The 20,355-nt window shown below is 27.0% G+C and overlaps 1 protein-coding gene and 1 pseudogene across 3 annotated transcripts; both read right to left on the bottom strand.

The window, feature by feature from the left end:
• Positions 1-221: 221 nt before the first annotated feature.
• On the bottom strand, positions 222-18,706 carry LOC145192680 (uncharacterized). Of its 2 annotated transcripts, none has more exons than XM_090093023.1 (16): positions 18,574-18,706; positions 13,638-13,748; positions 13,484-13,540; positions 8,558-8,585; positions 8,238-8,292; positions 7,746-7,897; positions 7,519-7,641; positions 7,376-7,423; positions 6,245-6,350; positions 5,926-6,132; positions 5,551-5,657; positions 3,277-3,368; positions 3,084-3,110; positions 2,223-2,296; positions 755-913; positions 222-646 (listed from the first exon to the last, which is right to left on the bottom strand). In XM_090093023.1, the coding sequence occupies exons 2-16, from the start codon at positions 13,746-13,748 to the stop codon at positions 388-390; spliced, it is 1,605 nt and encodes a 534-aa protein (XP_089949149.1). In that variant the 5' UTR covers positions 18,574-18,706; the 3' UTR covers positions 222-387. The 2 variants fall into 2 exon arrangements, with proteins under 2 accessions (XP_089949149.1, XP_089949155.1); XM_090093029.1 differs by lacking the exon at positions 18,574-18,706 and adding an exon at positions 16,740-17,631.
• On the bottom strand, positions 10,132-11,150 carry LOC149894759 (uncharacterized; annotated as a pseudogene). The gene is made up of 3 exons (XR_016454114.1): positions 10,992-11,150; positions 10,569-10,803; positions 10,132-10,427 (listed from the first exon to the last, which is right to left on the bottom strand). The product of XR_016454114.1 is annotated as an uncharacterized LOC149894759 (transcript).
• Positions 18,707-20,355: the final 1,649 nt, after the last annotated feature.

Below are 20,355 nucleotides of genomic sequence, written 5' to 3'. Positions count from 1 at the left end.
CCAGGAGTACTCTGGTAAGGAATTTTATTTAAAAAATTTCATATTTGTGTCTATGTAACTGCTTGACACTACCCTACCCCCGAAATTTCTGTAACGGTTCGCTACGAAAAAGCTAAATATCCTCCTACCCATTAGTCGTTGTGTACATTTTGAATGACCCATAACTCTATACTTTAAGTAAGTTACAAGATTGTTTTTTGAAAAATCCGTTTAAAAGTCTACGTAAATGTTTTTATTTAAATCAAGGCATAAAAATACGACATAAACAAACGACAATTTAGAAAGACATAAAACAACTACTAAATTTAAATAAACAAAATGATTGATAATCTTGAGCAATTCTTTAAAATATATTTAACACAACTCTATAGAAACAAACAAATTTATTTATGTGTTAATGAACTTAACGTAACTAGTTGTAACATTTACAAAACTGTTTTTTTCTCCAGTAACAACTTTCTTCTTGTCGAAACTTACAGGTATGCGAGTGGAGAGCAGGAACGCCGAAATCATGGTGACAGCTGTAAGTATGAACGGAAAGTACTCGTTAAGCGGGAAAAAAGCTTCTTTCTTGTTCGATCGTGCACTAGCCACTCTTTCCATAGCCCACGTGTATGCATTGCCATAAAATATGGGACCAATCATTCTAAAGAAAAATTTTAGATCACTAAATATTAACTTAAATGGCAATTAATAGTTTAACAAGCAGCTATATGAATATGAAAACTGTCAAAAAAAAAAAAACACATCAAACCTTCCTGAAGCCGTCATAGCAACCCCTAAACCGTTTGCAGCACCAAGCAACGAAGGCTCAATAGAATTATTTACAATAATGTTTATAGATAAAAATCCTCCCATTAGCATCGCTCGAATAAGTATCTGGTCAAAGCACACCAATATCCAAAAGGCAGGTCTAAATGATAGCAACATGTTTTGATCAAGATGTGCAATTTAAAAAGGTCATTAAGTAAAAACATAAAATTTTTTATAACACGCTGAAAAAGACAAAAAGAAATATGCCGGTTTTTTTTTGTTTTTTTTTTGTTTTTTTGTTTTTAAAAAAAAAAAAAAGTTATGAGTGTCGGTTTCAGGCTGTGTTTTTTCTTTGGTTGAGATTCGGTTTTTATATAAATATCAACGCGATGTGAATGCAATTTCAATGATTTTTGATTTAATACAATTTCATTCAATTTGATTCAATACAATTTCAATGATTTTTTTAAACGAATTGAGAAAAAAAACATAGTACTTTCTATACAGCTACATCATGCAGGGACATGCTTTAAGCATGTCTTTTAAGTTATTTGGAGCATTTTTTTAGGTTTAATTTTTATTAATTGCTTAAATTCTTGTTTAAAACTACTGCGCATTATACTAATCGCAGTTTAAGAAACTTATTTACTTTATCAAATTCCCAAAAAATCTTCGGCGCCAATTATCATCAAGTTATAATAATTTGTTGAAATCTTTAAAATTAGCATACATAAACGAAATTCTTTTGAATGACTAATTCGTTAAAGTTTATTAATATATGCTGTTTCTATGGATTATGCGTTTATTACATTTAACACAATTAAAATTTATTAGTTGAAAAAAACTTAAGGGATAAATATTTCTAATGTAGTTTTTCCTTTTAAAGCTCTTTCTTTTCTTTGTTAATTACTTTTTTCCCAATGCACCTTGGTTAAGAAATCACCTTGGATCACCTTGGTTACGAAAAAATTAACAAACGAGAACAAATTATTATAAGTCTTTTTATGCAAAAAAATTTACCTACTGGTAATAGAATGTTGCGCATAATGGATAGAATTTTTTTTTTTTTTTTAATTGGGTTTGTGTTGTCTCAGTTTTAAACTAATTTTAAAAAAATACTTAAAGAACCAAAAATAATTTTAATATCATTATTCGGTTATTTACAAATCATCACATTTTTAAAACAACCTTTTTTTCAGACATATCTTTATTATTCCTCAACACCCAACTCCCAAAACCCAACTCTCAACACCCAACTCTCACTAAGGTCTAACTTTTTATGTCGAGTATAAACTGATGTTCAAATTCATTTGAAATAATTACATAATTATTTCCAGCGCTTTGTAAAAAAGCTAATTTTTTTTATTGGTGTAAAATGCAGAAGTATTTTGCTTGTTACAGTTATCTTCTAAAAATTTTTTATAGACTTTCATTTTTTATGGACAAAATATTTAAAATGTATTACCAACCTGTTTTTAACTAAACCAAAAGTAGGAATCAAAACTACAGCCAAACTGAAAATCAAAGCCGATCCACAAAAAACCTGAAGACAAAAGTTTGGTTAACAAACTAAAACTTTCAAAGGAAAAAAAAAATTGAAAATATTAAATGTAAAATCAAATGACCAGACATTTGGCTGTGTAAGAATTTAAGTTAAAATTCAGTTTTTAAGTTGAACTCTTAGAGAACTTTGAGTTTAGCACGTAGAAAATTAAAATGCAGAACCATAAACACAATTAAAATATGAAATTGAAATAATACAAGAGCCATATTATCATTACTACATCAACTTTGCCACTTATGTTTCAGAATGTTACAAACTTCGAAAAGCAAAAAACAAGAATCTTTAATTGAAACCATTATTACAAACCATATCAGTTCCGAAAGTTAACAAAGCAGGTTATGATTGATTTGACTCAATTGCCAGAGATTGAAACTCATTTTGATAAAACTGAAAAACCTGAGACATTATTCTTGTGTAAACAAATGTGTTGGCAAAACTGCTTTTAATTTCAAAAGTGACAGACAGCTTACTTAGATAACTTACAAATTGTGAGGAGCTAAACTCAAAAATTAGTTAATAATAGGAGCCTTACATTTAGAAAGCTTTCAATTGAAATGCTTAAGCAAAGTCAAACTAGTTTGAGTTTAATATAATTTAAACACTTGTCGATGATAAAATTATTATCAAATCTTTCAAATGTGGCTTGCAAAAAATGCGTAGTAAAACAAACAATATATGTTTTATGAATGCTGTTTCATTAAAAAAAAAAACATAAACTCAGATCTAAAAACATACATGTTAAAAACTGCCTACACAAATAAAATACCTTTTTAGAGCCATATCTGCACACCAGCTAAAAAAATTAAAGTAAAGATTATAAGATAATGAGCGTAAAAATAGATATTATAACATAATATATATAGAGAGAGAGATATAAAGATAAAGATAAGCCATATTAAATAAGCGTGACATCAACTTCAAGATTTAAAGTTTTTAAAGCATAAAATATTTACTCTTACATATTTAAGAATTGTAAACTGCAACAATACAACCATTAAAGAAGCAATCAAGTACAACATTCCAACATCTGATGATGTAATTCCAAATCCATCTTTACCGTGAAAAAAAAAAAAAAAGAGAAAAAGTATATACCTTAAATGAAATCTACAAAAATATTTTCTGAAGTTAATATTTTAATGTTAAACAGTATTCTTTGAATGAAAAAAATTAATTTTAAAAAGTATCAGCAAAATAAAAATTGTACCAAAAACTTCAGACATTTAGGTTTCATGTTTTAATGAAAAAATCCCAACTTATCATGTTTTCTCAACTTATACTATCTTAAGTTATTACATAATCTTATTGAATTATCTAAACTTAATGGATTACCTTATCTTTTTAGATTATCTAAACTTATTAGATTACCTTATCTTTTTAGGTTATCTAAACTTATTAGATTACCTTATCTTTTTAGATTATCTAAACTTATTATGTTATCTTAATTTATCAGATTATTTTATCTTATTGTACAAATCTTAACTTATTGAATTATCTGAACTTATATTCAATAAAAAAAACCTTTTTTTAAAAAAAAAAGAGCATACAAGCATGTTTTTTTTTATTTCTAATATATATTTGGAAGGAAAACATATATTCGAAATATTTTGATATCATGTATTGAAACATGAAACTTTTATTTTCTTTAGCATACTTAACCTTAATGTTAGTCTGCTTTTAATTAAACTTTTTCAAAGGATTTTGTAAGTTGTTAAGATTTTTTTCATTTGTAAAATAAAGTAATTGCTTAATATGGAATTGATTTAAAAAAAATAAATGATCTAATTAAAAGATTTGATTAAAAGAAAAAAACTCAAACTATCTATAATTTATTTGAATTTTTATAATTATTTTATTTATTTTGATGCAATAATTGTTATAAAAACTCATGAACTAATATACGGACTACCCTTTGTTGAACTCTGAAATTTACAAAAATATTTAATAGAGAAGTTCTACTCACGTCACATCAAATGCTGCAAGATTGTTGTTTCAGACACTAATTCCAAATTTGAAGCTATTTTAAATATGTAATTTGGAATCAATTTACATATTTAAAATAGCTTCAAATTTGGAATTCCTAGAAATAACTCAAGCAAATGTTAAAAAATATTTTTTGAACATTAAAATATTTTGATTTTTGGCACAATAAGCTTTGATTTTGATGCAGTATGATAAATCTTTATGTTTAGGACGAAATTGTAAAATTCAAAAAATTTATATATTGACCAAGTTTTTTTTGTTCATAAGAAAAATCTCTCCAAGACAATTTTTATTGTTTCCAAAATTTTGAAATAAGGTCTTTCCAATAATACAATTACAAAAACAAAAAAAATTTGCCCACATCATGTTTTAGGGGTTTAAACACACGTTATTTTAGGGTTTTTCACATTTTTCGCCATATTGCTTTCAAAATAACTCAGCAGAAAAATTTTTAAAATAGCAAATTTTTAATCCATATCATTATGATAGTATGTAGAACCTTTAGACAAAATAGCAATATTCAAAAACCTTTAGTTTTAGAGATATGACCCTACAAATAAATAAAAAATATTTATAGTGTTGCGTTTGTGACGATATTTGGCGAACCATAGACTAAAATGTAGGCATAATATGAAATTTGTAATAAATTATTTGTGATCTGCACCTTTGGTTTACTAAGAAACCACAATTTTAAGATATATTACCCTTTCATTGCAAAAATATAGGACCCCAAATATACGAATTTTAGCTACTGACTGAAGTTGAAGTTTGGGTAAACCTTACAAAATGTACCACAAAATCTGAATAAACATTTTAATTTGAAATTTTGGCAATGTTCATGAAACATGTTTAACAACATACTGTCAAAACTTTTTTTAAATCGGAGATAGATATATAAAAATGAACTTAAAAAAACATAAAATAATTTTTTTTCTTAATGGTAAATGGTTTCAGCAATTTTATCAATTGTGAAGGGAGAAAAGAAAATATAAATCTAATCAATATTTTGATCAAATTTAAAAGTATAATAAATCTGGTGAAATTTTATTCAATAGTATAAAAGTTTTGACTTAAAATGATAACCAACTAAAAACTAGTAAATGTTGATATGAAAAAAACTGCCATGGAAGAAATAATTATATAATTATTAGTTAAATAAGTAATAATTACATAGTTAAAATAAAAAAAGGAAAAAAATTTTCCTGAAATTAATCATGTGATATAAAAAACCTGAGAATAGAATAAAACATTACGGTAAATTGGGTCAGTTGCAGCATGCACTGGGAACAACTCCTCATAACCAACCCAAGCAACAGAAAACAAAAAATATGAAGTAAGAACAACCAGGAATTTAGGACACCTTGAAGTAATTTATAAAAGTCATCATTAAACAGTTAAGAATATAATTTTGAAACAAAATATAAACATAAATATAAAAGAATACTTCTTGATAACAAATTTTATTTCAACTAATATTTATGATTCATGTAATATGTAGAAATGAAAACATTATGCACCAACACTTTTTACTTGTTGCTTATCATATTGTTACTTTTGCTTGTTATATTTTAAAACACAATTCAGAATTTTCTTTTAAAAATAAAAGAAATATTAATACTTTTATTTACCCGAACAGCTTTCCTAATGATGAGTTTTTCAACATAGAAAATAAAGATTTAGTTGGTTTTGATTCAATCAACTTTGATGTTTCTTTTACTGTTGAGTTCGATTTGGAAAATTTTAGTGAATATTTTAAATAAATATCCATGTCTTTACTTAAAATCAAAGAATTATTTATTGATTCCTCTATGTTCACTTTTGGGCTTTTATCTTTCCTAAAGAATGAAAAAAAAAAAAGACCAAATGAGTTATAAAATTAATTCTGAAGTACTAATTGACAATTATGTTAATAAAATCTATTTTTGAAAACAAGAAAAATGGCCATACTTTGTATCCTTAGGTATCAGCAATGAACTGGCAATCATTGACAGGGTAACTCCAACCACAAATAAAAAGTTGGGTAAAAATATTTTATAACTGTCAAAAAACCCACCTAAAAATAACAAAACTGGGTCTTCAAATCTAAAAGTACAGATATATATATATATATATATATATATATATATATATATATATATATATATATATATATATATATATATATATATATATAATATATATAGAAGATACAGCGAAGGATGACAACTTTGTTGGTACTTAAAGTTTCATACCAGCGTGCCGGCAATCATCAGCCAAAATACATAAATTATGTATTACATAGATTATGTATTTTGGCTGATGATTGCCGGCACGCCGGTATGAAACTTTAAGTACCAACAAAGTTGTCATCCTTCGCTGTATCTTCTATGTAATTGCTCTTGCCAGCAGGCTATTGAGCACTCTTGAGTGAAGAAGTCTTTTACTAATCATAAATATATATATATATATATATATATATATATATAAGGGTGTTCTTTTAGGTTCAAAATATACTCTGGTTACATGCATAAAAATAAGCAATTTTACCAAATTTAAAGGTTTAAGGATCCTTAGAAGCATTAGGTGTAAAAACTGAAAAACAGGCATTTTTGGATTTTTTATATGGTTTTTCACGTAAATGATACATTTCCACCTCTTTTTCATTTATTTGTTTTGAATTTATGGACCATAACAGATAAGATTGAAAAGCTCAACAAAAAATGGAGAAAGCAAATAGATCTTAAAAAGTAAGATTTTCTCAATATGTTTACAAAAAATTTTTTTTTTAAATCTTAATCGTCATTGTCTTTTAAAGTTGTAAATGTATAAATTATGTCTTTTTTTTCATATTAGATTGAACTTCTTTTTAAAAGAAAATCTTTTGATTCTCGAAACTGAATATAAAAAAACTTCAAATGAACTTTTTGACAAAAATATTTTTATGAAAATCAACTCATAACAAATTTTAAACAAAAGATGGTATGTTAAAAGTGTGTTGTGTTAGAAATTAACATACATTTTACATTTGTATACACCATTAAAAATGCCATTTAAAAAATGAATAGACTATACCATATTAGTAGTAAACTTAAAACTAACCTTTGGAAAATACTTTTGGATACTTATTTACTGGGAAAACAAGAAAACCTGAAGCAAAAGAGAAAGTTAGTAATTATAAAGATTCCATTAGTTAATAAAATTATTGTTACATAATTAGCAAGATGATAGCAAACAAAATTTACCTGATATACTTGGCCCAAGAATCAAACCAAGATTAAACGAAGCATAAAGCAAAGTAATTGCAGCAGCAAGATTAGAATCATCTGCTATCTCAGAAAGTACCACTTTTCCAATTACTACTAAGCCTACATTTTAAATTGTAAGGAATATTTTTGTAATTGAAACTATAACTGTTTTTACAAAGAAAGAAAAAATCCTTTTAATGAAAATAATACAATCTAACACATACCCATAAAAAAACCTTGAAGACATCTAGTAGTAAGAGCCCATGTATAGTTGGAAGTAAATGCAAATAAGGCAGTTGTAACAATAAGGCCACAACAACAGAGATAGATTGAAAACTTTCTTCCCTTTTTGTCACAAATATATCCCCATACAACACTTAAACAATATTGAGGAAAAAAATAAATTGTGTATTACATTTGAAGATCACAGAGAAAAAAATAGTCATGTCACATTTAGCAAATTTTGAGAAATATTTCAAAGTTTGGATTTTAAAGTTTGAAATTGTCTCATTCTTAACTGCTCTTTACTGGTTACTCTCTACTGATTGTGTACTTTTATCTGCTCTTTACTAGTTACATAGGTGATTTTTCAACTTGTTTACATATTCAGAACAATATTTAGTATAGCAAGAAGAAAAAAAGGGCAATAAAAAGTAAGATAAAAATTTGTTTTTTCCATGGTCTTCATTTGTAAATTATTCTAAAACATTTTATACCTACTGAATACCATACATATATATATGGTAGATGCCAGCATTCCAACTTTCTTTCCTAAAACAAAATTATCCTTTTAAATTATCAGATAAATATAATTTATCCAACAAACATTTTTCTATACAATTTACACAATATTAGACAAATGAGTGAATCAAATGATTTTTTGCTAACGAATAACTCTTATACCCTAATTTTGCATAACCACAAACACAATATAAAAATACCAATCAATACACATTAATTTAAAAAAAGAAGATAAATTTTAATAAAACTTTTTTCAAATTTTAAATTTTATACAACTTTGTAAATCAAAACCAACCTATTTCTAATTGAGAAGCTCCAAACTCCTGAAGAAAAATGTTTTACAAAATGTTATAAAATTTACAAATGATAAGAAAATTAGACCATCAAAGAAATTTTTATATTTATTAGGAAGAGAAAAACATAAACATTTAAAATAAACCTTTATTGCAATTCTATTGGTCTGTGTAACCACACCCCAATAGAACTGCAGTAAAAGTGAAATAAATGCACAATTATAGTTGCAATTATAGTTGCAATTATAGTTGCAGCTTAAATGTTGAATCAAAAGTTATAACAAAACAATGTTCATATTTGAAAGATAAAAATAAATTCAGTATTAAACTTGCAACCAAATTGCAGTTTAGTTATGGATTTTAGTAGCAGTGGAGACTAAAAATTTATTACCTATGAGAGGAAAATTGTAAATTTAACAATTGGAAAATTTGAAGAACTCTAGAAGATGAGACTAAACTTATTTAACTAATTATAATTTAGAAGAAAAAAAATAAAATGAAACAATACAAAAAAAGATCATGGTTAATATTGTAAAAACTGGATCATTAAACATCTGTGTTGCAGAAGTAGAGTGAGAGAAGAAGTTGAGTTATGTTGGCAATGGTTCTTAATATAGGAGAGTTTTCTATCAAACACCTCAGGGTTTAATAAAAGATCAATTTTTACGAAAGAATTTCTTTTTATCTCATTTTAGGAAATAAACTTGTATTCGACTACATATTTTTACCTTATGAGATAATAATTGAGAAAAATGAGAACTCAAAAGTAAAGAGAAGATACAGGAAAGTATTTGCTAATATAGTATTGGGTATATATGAAAGTATTTGCTAATATAGTATTGGGCAAGAGGAACTTTCTTGACATGTTATTGTTTGACATGTTATTACTTGAGAGACCTGAGACATGAGTGGGCCTTTTTGCAAACCTTTATCTCCACAACATTACAGATTGAATAATCAAGTGGATTCAAATCTGGGCTGAAGGAAGGCCAAAAGCTTTTTAGGCGAAAAAGTAGTCATTGTTTTTTACAAACTGTTAGTTCTATTTCGCCAAATAGCTCAGAGTTTCATCCTGTTGGAACCAGGGTTGGTACACTACCCAAAAACCCAAACCCAAAAACCTACCCAAAAACCCGCCCAAAAACCCAAGAGCAAAAACCCACTAAAAACCCAACTTTGTGGTCTCAATTTTTTTATTTATAACTTTTTGATTCATAAATTAGTTTCCATTAACACTAAAGATTAGATGCTACTCAACAATTGTTCTAATGATAACAAAATGAGGAGTTTAGTGTTATATATTTTATAATTGAGACAAGTGTGCAACTGTCATAAAAATCTTGCAACATTTCCAGGTAATTTTGAAGAATTAGACTCCTTCATTTCTATAATTCTCCATCAATTTGTTGCTGATGTTGTGCTTTTTACACAATCATTGAATAAATATGTAGGAAAACAATAAGCATCTTTTAGTTTAAATCCATAGTAGCTAGCCATAAATTCAGTAAAGATTTCATTCATTCATTCCTCAGCTTCATCTTCTTGACTTCTATTCAATGTTCATTCTAAGTAAATACTGAATATATCATTATATAAGTAAGGGTATAAAAGTAGTAAATTTATATGTAAATTTTACCAAAATAGGGAACTTTGTTATTTGTTTAAACTTGATCACATTTTAACTATTTTACAATTTGATAGTATGTAACCTTCATATTTTGGATCTGTTAAATTGGTCAGAAAATGATATGGAATGATTGCCTTCTTAAACCTCTTTAAAAGATCATCTTTGTACAGAGCCAATTTTTCATCATGTCTGAGGCTTTGCCGAATTTCAACTGTTTCAGACAATGTTGTATCAACTTCTTGCAACTACAACAAACAATAATTTAGTTTGTAATTATGTAAATAAAATTAATGATGTTATGGTGCCAGAAATATCTAGCTTTAATATATTTACCATCATTAACTTTAATACATCCGGCAACTAACTAAAAAAACTAAGTTATAAACCTGATCTAATGCAGCACCAACAATTTTCAGTTGTGCTTGTAAATTTATTGCTTCTTTCTGTATTGACAGATGCTCAATTAATCTTCTGATTGAAGGATCAATGGACTCCATATGCTCACCTCTAATGTCGACATCAGGGAGTAATTAGATTTGTCTTTACACAATCTAATTGGGAGTTTCAGCAAGTATCATTGAGTAGCTGTGGCATCAGTCCACCTTTTTTCATTAACCATCCCTATAGTACAGTTGTTTTTAAATTTAACAAAAAAATATTAAAAAATAAATTTGGTGTACAATAGTTAGGATCTCTTTTGCCATATTTTTTACTTAGGCCTATATTGTTAACACAGCTATTTTATTTCATAACATTGTATCACAGAATATGATCAGTAAGTCAATAACATTCTAGAATTTGGTACATACGCAGTGATGAATATGAAAATATCTATGAATTTCTACAATATTCTTTATTATGAACTTCAGAGAGGCATCCTTTTCAACTAAATTTAGAAAATGAACAGAGCAACCATAAGTTATCAGCTTAGAGATTTCAGCTCACAAAAGTTCTCTCATTATAGACATTTTATTTTCATTGTCAGTGTGTACTACAAATACCTAAAAATGAAAGTATAAATTTCTTTACTTTTATTTGTTTTCTCCTTAGTAGTTAATTTAACTTAATTCAAAGTTTGAATAGGCTTACACAAGTTTATTATGAAAATTTTCTATTTAAAATGCATATTTAAAATTTTTATTGTAAATAATTGAAAAAAAAAAAGCATATATACAGTATGTGCCAAAATTGTCACCATGTTTGAACAAAGAAATATTTTATATTTTTTTTAATAGAAAAGCTGTGAAGAAAAATAAAATTTTAGTTTTATTAATTAAATTTAAGACTTAGCTAACTGAAAATATTGCTTTTTATTAAATTTAGAGGATATTGAATTTTTTTTTAAACTTTTATGTGAAGAGCTAATGGTGACAATTTTATTGCAAATGAAAGCAAGTAACATATTGTAGTAAATTATTATCGAGCGTATCCTCCCTTAGATTTAATTACAGCCTGAATTCTTTCAGGAACACTAGCAACCAATTTGCAGCATTCCTCGGGTGTAATTGAGTACCAAACCTCTTGTACATGAGCCCAAAGTTCATCCTTATTCTTGGGTGGAGTAGGAAAGTTGTAGACCGGTTGTTTAACTATTGCCCATAAATTTTCGAGTGGGTTAAGATCAGAGTTTTGTGCTGGCCAGTCAACGACTTCAAATTTCTTCTCATGAAGGAATTTAATGGTCTTATCAGCCTTATGCTTGGGGTTGTTGTGTTGCATGAACATTGTGTTATGTACAGTTCTGACCCATTTTCGAAGGGACTTGAAATATCCGACCTTAAGGATGTTGATATAGTCATCAGCATTCATTATTCCATTAATTTTCACTAATTCACCGACTCCACGAGCACAGAAACATCCCCAAAACAAGAGTTTTCCTCCGCCATATTTAACGGTTGGTGTAAAATCTTGAGCATTTAATGGTGAATTAGGCTTTCTCCAAGTATATCTTATACCATCTGATCCAAATATATTAGTTTTAATTTCATCTGTCCAAATCAAATATTAAAAATTAATGAGTGCACTTAAACTTACTTGCACTACTGTATTTTGCTAAATACTTTGGAATCATTAGAACTTCCTTTTTTCTTTCTTCTGCACTTATCCAAATGACTCTTAACACTTTTTATTATTAACTATGCTCTCTTTGCAATAATTATATATTACTTTATTTGTTTGATCACTTAATATAGTCACTTCATTCCATTTACTAGCCTTATTTCTTCCCCCTGAATTATACCCATAACTGCTATCTGGAAAGGTCTTCTTGAGCCATGGTACCACATCAAAAGGTTGCTGTAAACCTCTGTACTCAGTTGCTTTTTTTCTTAAATGCTAAATTTTACACTTGTTAGCAGTAAGATGGAAATATCTCAAGTAAAGAAAACCCCTGACATGGTTAGTACCTAGAATTTTTGTTAAGGATTGTTTTAATTTAAGGTAGACCATAAACATACATCAGCCATACATAAAAACTACGTAAAAACTTTACATAAGAACCATGTGCAAGAGTTACTAACTTCTAACTGTTGCATATACTGCATCATTTTTAGAAATTAAAATGCTTTTTATTATATTTGATAAGATTTTGTAAGATTCTAGTATATGATCATTGGATTTTCTTTTACTTAAATTTGCCTTTCTCATATTTGTTGGTTTTTTAGGGCCTTCAAAACCCAGAATGACACTATGAGCCATTTTTTATTTGCTTTTAAAGAATCTCTGACACTATTCTCTGAAACAGTTACTCTATTATTTTTTGATTGCCAAGACTTGGAGTTAAATTTAGAAAAGATATATGAGAACTTTGTTTATTGCTTTTCAGCCCATTTCTTTGCATCTTAACTTTCAAATCTTCTCTGAAACTTATATGAATCTTTGAATCGGATTAAACTTGTCCACATTTTCATTTTTATACAACGCTTTAGTAAAAATAAACACTTTATTATTACTCAATAAAGTAGTAATTGATAAAAGTTCATTGAGAAGAGGACAATGTGTAATATAGTTTTTATTTTTTTATATGCAAAACTGAAACTGTAAAAAATAAAAAAAAATTGAATTAGTGAATTTTAAATTTATCAGTTTAGAAAAATTTTCCTTCAAAAAAGCTTGGTTACTTTTTTGGCTTTGAAAAAAATCTTGACATTCTACTTTTCTTGAAACCACTTGGAAATTAAATTTTGATTGGAAATTAAACTCAACTTTAATGAAATTTTTGTTATTAAATAAAGGGTATAAAAAAAACGTCATAAAAAAAAATTCATTTTTAATGATTTAATTCTAAAACACTACAAAATACCTCGACAAGCTGCGGCAGGTAAGAAAAAGCACCATTGACAATCATTGCATGGAAAAGCTGAAATTTAAAAAATGCTTATATAATTGGTATTAAAACTTAAATAATGAAGACAAAAAAAACTGTTTTTATTTAACTTTTTTGTCTATAAACTTACAATTAAGAAGAATATAGAAATGCAAATCGGTTTTGGCAAAGGAGTGGCATCATCATTACCACATAAGAGTTGAATTGAAAACTTTTTTAAGGATGTTAATACATTCTTCATCTGAAATACAATAATTTAACAATATAGTATAGTTGTCTTTATAAATAAAATATAAACTAAAAAAAAGCTTATACATAATGTAATTTCATTAGTGATTAACATGAGAGAATAAGTGCTTGATAACAGACATAAACTTTGTACTCTCCTACTTAAAAAGATTTTTTTTAAACTTTTTTATAATTGGATAAAAATCTTGGGAAAATACTTTATTTATTTTAGTTTTTATATAGAAAATCAAGTTTTTACATATGAATTTTAAATCAGAAGGATTTTTTAAATCAATTTTTGAAGTAGTTACTACTTAATGAGGATTTGCTATTTAACAAGTTGCATACAGAGAATGAATATACTCATCGAACAAAACTTTCCTCGCATAAAGTCTATTATATTTTTATTCTGAAGGTTTTTATTCTCTAAAATTGCTTTTAAATCTTGAAATAAACATACACCAGTTAAGTTTTCAAGTGAGAACATACATTGGTTAACATTTCACTTCACCTTTGATTTTTAATAAAAAAGACACTTTTTACGGTTTTTAGGGCAAGATATAAATATACATTTTAAGGTATTTTCAATTACTTCTTCATGGAAAAAATTACAGATTTAAAGATTACATTTATATATAAATATTATACATCATCTACATTGCTCAAATCCATTGATGTGTCATCCATTTCTCTTAAGTTTTGTTGGTACAATCTAAAACAGGGATCAACACAAAGAACTGGTTGGTCAGAACAGTATCTCCAAGCATATTTTGATTCTCTTCTTACTTGATTTTTCATACACTGCTTACATTATTTGCAAGGTTTGTTTTTTTTTCCACTCTGCGGAACTGTCAATAAGTAATGGAAACTTGCCAAAGGTCTTCTTGCAGATGGTATTCCTTTTCATTCTCCAATTAGATTTTTTATTATATTTTCTCAAAACTCAACAAGATGGTGAAATTTTTCATCATTAGAAAATTTTGTAAAGGTAGAAAGAATTAGAAAGAAAAGGCAGGAATCCATACCCTGGAAATTTCATCAATTCCAGGATATGGATTCCTACCTTTTTGTACCACCTTAAAGCTTTTCAGAGACCTGAGTGATAGGATAACATCTGGTCACTTCAATCAATGTTAGTCATTGAACTATTGTAGTTTCACACAATATTTGGTCTTTTTCTTCTTCATGGCAAATGGTAATTTTTACCAATTGTGGAACGTGTACATTAGATATGGTAAGCACATCTCTTTTGTCTTTCTATTTGAAAACTGCAATCTTATTTTGAGATCTCCAAATTACCTCTCCTTTCTTTAATTTTGCCTTTTTAACTGCCACTGGGTTCCATCTTTCCTAAGAGTCCTTTTGATGCATGTTGCTTGAGTAAATAACTTACACTGCAATAAAATAAACCATTCAATTGGCTTTTTTTACTTATGAGTATACTTGCTTTCTGTACTCTGTATAAAAACGATCATAGGCACTACAGAAAACAAGAATACTCTTCATGACTATATTTGTTTACCATAGTGCGCCTGAAACTTTCTGCACTACATTTGACAAGTATACTCATCATTAATAGACACTCAAGTTATATTAAAAATATTATCTTGAAAGCCTAAATAAGATTTTTTAAAATATGGTTTGTGTGTCCATAGTGTCAATTTCCCACCACACTCTAGCAAAAACCACTGAATATGGTTCAATAAGCAATGTGTTAAAAGTAAATAATTTTTTCAGTAGGCTTTTTTTCACCAAAGTAAAAAATTACTTCTTTAAAAATATTTTATCTGAAATAAAAATATCACTTTTTTAAAATTCTACTTAATTTTATATATTATTTTTACATGAAATTAAGTAGAATTTAAAAAAAATTGTTGCCATCAACAATTAGTTTTTTAAATAAAAACAATAAAAAATATAGTAATAAATACTAAAATCAACCTTTATACTATTTGAACTTTCTAAAGAATTATTGCTATGATTATTATCCTTAAATTTTATTTAACATTTTTTAAAATAAAGAAAAGTTAGAATCTGAAAGGTCAGCCATAGTACTTAGGTGAAATAGATTTTTGCGTATAAAAAGAAGATACTAGTTGCAATAAATTCTGTTTATCTTTACTGTGTTATTTTTCAAAACACAGGTACTAATTAGTGATTACTAATAAAACAACCTATCTATAACGAGTTATTGCATTTTGTTAATTAACCACTATTTGAAAAATAAAATATTTATTTTTTAAAATAAAATCATAAAAAGAGACTTAAAATTCAATATCAGACTAAAAATTATTAATGTTCACCATAACAATTTAAGTAGAAGCAATTGAGTGTTTGTAAAAAGAGCTTTTTGAACTTAATATAAGGTCTGTTTTTAGGGAGTTCAGGAGGGTGTTTCAAAAAATGATAAACTAGTATAAATGGATGTAATTCAATTAATGGCTGTTTTAGTGGCATAACTAAGTTGTTGCAAGCAACTAGTTTTATATAATGAACACAATTTGTTCCGTTATTAAAGCAGATATGAATTATAGTTGGATGCTACTTATCTCAGACAAATGAATAATTTAAAAATCCAATTAAGCCATATAAGTGAATTTGCTTCCTAGTCAACAGACAGTTTTTTAAGCTAAGATACTAAATATGTTTTGATTTACATTTTTAAGTCAGCAGGTGTCAATTTGCTAAAAACACTTTTTATAGTTAAATTTATGTAAGAAGTAAAAGTAAAATAAAATCCAGCAATAAAGAAAAAACTTACCGAAGATTAATGTTATCTTTTGCTTTTAAATTATTTCAAATTATTTTCAAGCAACACCATTTTAATAATATTTTGAGCTCATTTTTGGTAAACTTAGACAACATTTTAAACTTGTATAGAACTTATTTTATACAAAATTTTCTGTAACTAGAACTTTTGCTATAATGACAATTAGTATTGTGTAATGCATTTTATAGTACCTAGTTAATTTTAAAAGAATTTCTAACAACTTTTAGATGTTACCTGTTGACCATCTGACTCAAATATTAGACTGATTTCTTTTACGCAAATTCATCTCGTCCAATTTCTGCCAGACCGTGATTTTAATGCTTTCCTCAACTTTCATGCAAAAAACCTAATGCAGCAATCGACTTATACAAAAAAGTTGATTGCTATTGTTCATTTATGACTGCAACTACAACTTATTGAAAGATTTTTTTTTTACCAACTTTTAAAGCCATAAAAAATTCAAAAACTTTTTAAAACATAATACTGGTTCGAGATTTGGCGGTAAAAAAAATCATAACATAAGTGGCACTTAGTAAAAGTGGCCTTCATACTCTTTACCAGGGATAACCTTTCATCTCGCTGTAATAATATTTCACTAAATACATATAATCATCTAAGCTACTGCGTATCGAAACTATGACGATACGATAATATTTCGATACGATAATGATTATCGTAAATTTTATAGTTATAGTTACGATAATATCTTAAATATAGCTACGATAACTTATATATAGTTAAGATTACTTATCTTAAATATAGTTACAACAATTTTTCGTAACTGTAACCATAACATTTACGACAATCAATATCGTATCGAAATATTATCGTGTCTTCATAGTTTCGATACGCAGGAGCTTAGAATCATCCAACAAACTGAATTTCTATTACAGTTGACGCCTTTTTTTGATTGAGGAGGAGTATGGAAATTTCTGTAATAACGCTGCCATAACTACGAGGATAATTTTTTTTATATATATACTGCATAAGAAGAATTGGTTTTGAAGTGATAACTACCAAGTGTGTCATCGGATGGTTTTACAGATTGCACAAACAAAATAGGCACTTAAAAAAGAGCTTTCTAAATTATCGGTATGTAACTTTCTAAAATAATTACATGGTAAGTATTAATGCACTTGATGCAATACATAAAAATAAAATATAGCCTAAGCAAACATTGACATGACGTACATTAATCGTATTATTACAGTTTGTTTTTTTTAAAGCAATATCATTTGCTGTTACTTTTTTGCAAGTTTTTCAACGGTTTCTTAGTTTGTAGTAATTAAGCCATACACTTAAATTTTTGATTAAATCTTCTGCGGCTGAAAATTCAGCCACTTATAGGCTAAAAATTGCTTCTGCGGCTGAAAATTAACGCATGCGCAAGTATTCAAATTTATCAATATAAACTGTAAATAATTTAAATAATAAATTCTCCACAATAAAAATGGGAGATAAAATCAGAGTTGTTAACAAGGTCAAAAATAGCAATTAATCACATAAACAACATGTTGTAAAACTTTTCATAAATTATTTACATCAAAATTAATACATTCATTATGCGCATTTAATTTTTTTTTGAAGTTATCATTTATTGTCATCTCGATGTAACTTTGCGCATGCGTTAATTTTCAGCCGCAGAAGCAATTTTTAGTCTATAAGTGGCTGAATTTTCAGCCGCAGAAGACTCAAGCTAAATTTTTATATTATATACTTGAAAATTTTGAGTTTAATTCAAAATTTGCCTGGAATATAACCTAAAATTAAGTATGGAAAAGAAACTTAACAACATTAACTATTACATGTATATAAAAAGGATCTCGCTAGAAAAGATCATTACATATAATAATTTATACAACATTGACGTTAAGGTACATTGATGTGCAGGTGTATAATAAACTTTATTGATGTGCGTTTGTGCATAAAACTGCATACGACCTGTATATATATTATATGGATGACAATAATTAATGGGATACATGAATACATACTATAAAGTAACATATATTCAAGTGAGATAGACATCATAGTATTTATAAATGCATTAAGTCTATAAATAACAAACCTTTTTGACAGATGCTATGACAAATTTTTTGTCTGACAATCTTTCACTTTTAAAATGCAAAACGTTTTGCACGTATTTTCAACGGCGCAGTTGTATTCCCAAACCTCTATTTGAAACAATTAGAGATTTTAAGTAAACAAGATAAATAATAATAAAAAAAAAAAGCTGCAGGTAAGGCTTATAAAAACACAAAAGCTTAAAAAACTGGAAAATAATATAACACGAGATTATACACTCGTTAAAACGACGTTTTTAGCACGACTTCCAACTTAAATTTTTTAAATCAACACTTGTAAACACTTAGGTAATTTGCATTATTGCAAATATGATTTTAAAGTTTAACTTTTGCAATTTCTGACTTCTCGCCTTATAAAGAATAAAAATATGAACATAACAGCGAAGTTTTTGGTTTAACTGTTTTATAAATTTAATTTATGTATGATAATGTATTTTTGTGTGGACTTTACGATAAAACTCATACTTTGTTGACATCTTAAGGGAGTGTATAAAAAGCAATATTATACAGACATTACAGTTAATCTTAATTCCCACAGGGAATAGCATATTTACTTTATTTGTCAATTTTTGAAGAATGGTTTTAAACGTAACGTTTTAAAATAATTAAACATTTTGAATTTAAAAAAATAACGACTCATAATAGTTACATTTGATATACTAAATATACGAACTTTATATTATTTAGTATAATAATGTTAAATTCATTTAAAAATAAATTTTTTTCACAAATAATAGTTCCCAGGACTTCTATTTTTTGTATGATATTACATGCTTCTCCTGAAATTAAATGCAGTCTTATATTAAGATGGACGAAAATTTTGGGGGTCATAATGGTCCGGATTGATTTTATGATACTTTTCTACTTTTTAATGAAGAAGTAACTTTTTTTGCTTTGATTTAATAAGTATTTTAAACGTGAAGGTAAAATTAAATAAAAAGAATATCAATGCAAAATTTGCATAATACCAATATAAAGACCTTAAATTTATAAAGATCAACAATTAATTGACATGCTAAACGTGAAACACTTTTCTAACAAGCCCTTTTAAATTTAAGTCATCCTCATACCATGCGTATGTTGAGCTTTAAGTAAGGCATTGCTGATTTAAATTATTGCACTAAATGGACCAGTTTTACCTTTGTTGTGGATAAGATAAATACAATAAGGAATTGAGCAACATAGGCAGAGAAGTAGTTCAACACAAAACATTATGGTAGCATTGTAAAACCTGTAGGACGTGGGCCCATGAAGTATGCACATGCAGATGGTCAAACAACTTTGTGACTATTGTAAGAACCTTGTTTTGCTTTATTCTATTGTTAAACTGCTGAAATTTTTATTTCTCCCTCCTCAATCTTCGGATTTTCTCTAACAATTTTTTTTACAATTTTTTAATCTTTAACATGTCTTTATCTCCGTTACGCCCCAACAGTGGACGCTCAAACATTTCTTAAAAGTTAAAAAATTTAAAACTTTATTAAAAAATTTTTATACACGAAACTTTTGTCTATTTCAGATTTTTTTTTTTGAAAAAAGGAAGTAGGAAATGATCACAGCCTTCCGCTCCGCTCCGCCACCCATAAACATTAGGGAATTCTATTTGAATCTAATTACTATGCTTTTAGCTTTTATACAATATTTAAATCAATTGGCTGTTGGTTTAATTTATAAAAGACTGGACAAATCACCATAATTTCTTTTACTAAAAAGACCATTATACAATTCGCCTTTTGATATAATATTTTAAACATTAATCTTTATTT

This window comes from Hydra viridissima, unplaced genomic scaffold (genome assembly GCF_058129835.1).
Source record: "Hydra viridissima isolate aposymbiotic clone 2 unplaced genomic scaffold, HvirCarnegie_v1 scaffold_1, whole genome shotgun sequence".
Taxonomy (NCBI): Eukaryota; Metazoa; Cnidaria; class Hydrozoa; order Anthoathecata; family Hydridae; genus Hydra; species Hydra viridissima.
Note: the sequence above shows the minus strand (reverse complement) of the source record. Positions and strands in the feature narration are given on the sequence as shown.

What these genes read in the sequence shown, in the direction of transcription:
- LOC145192680 (XM_090093023.1), bottom strand. Translation starts at nt 13,748, where the DNA reads ATGAAGAATGTATTAACATCCTTAAAAAAGTTTTCAATTCAACTCTTA. An exon ending in AGCTTCTCAATTAGAAATAG is followed by an intron (nt 8,293 to 8,557) that starts GTTGGTTTTGAT and finishes ATTTTGTTTTAG; the next exon opens with GAAAGAAAGTTGGAATGCTG. An exon ending in TCATTAGGAAAGCTGTTCGG is followed by an intron (nt 5,658 to 5,925) that starts GTAAATAAAAGT and finishes AATTACTTCAAG; the next exon opens with GTGTCCTAAATTCCTGGTTG.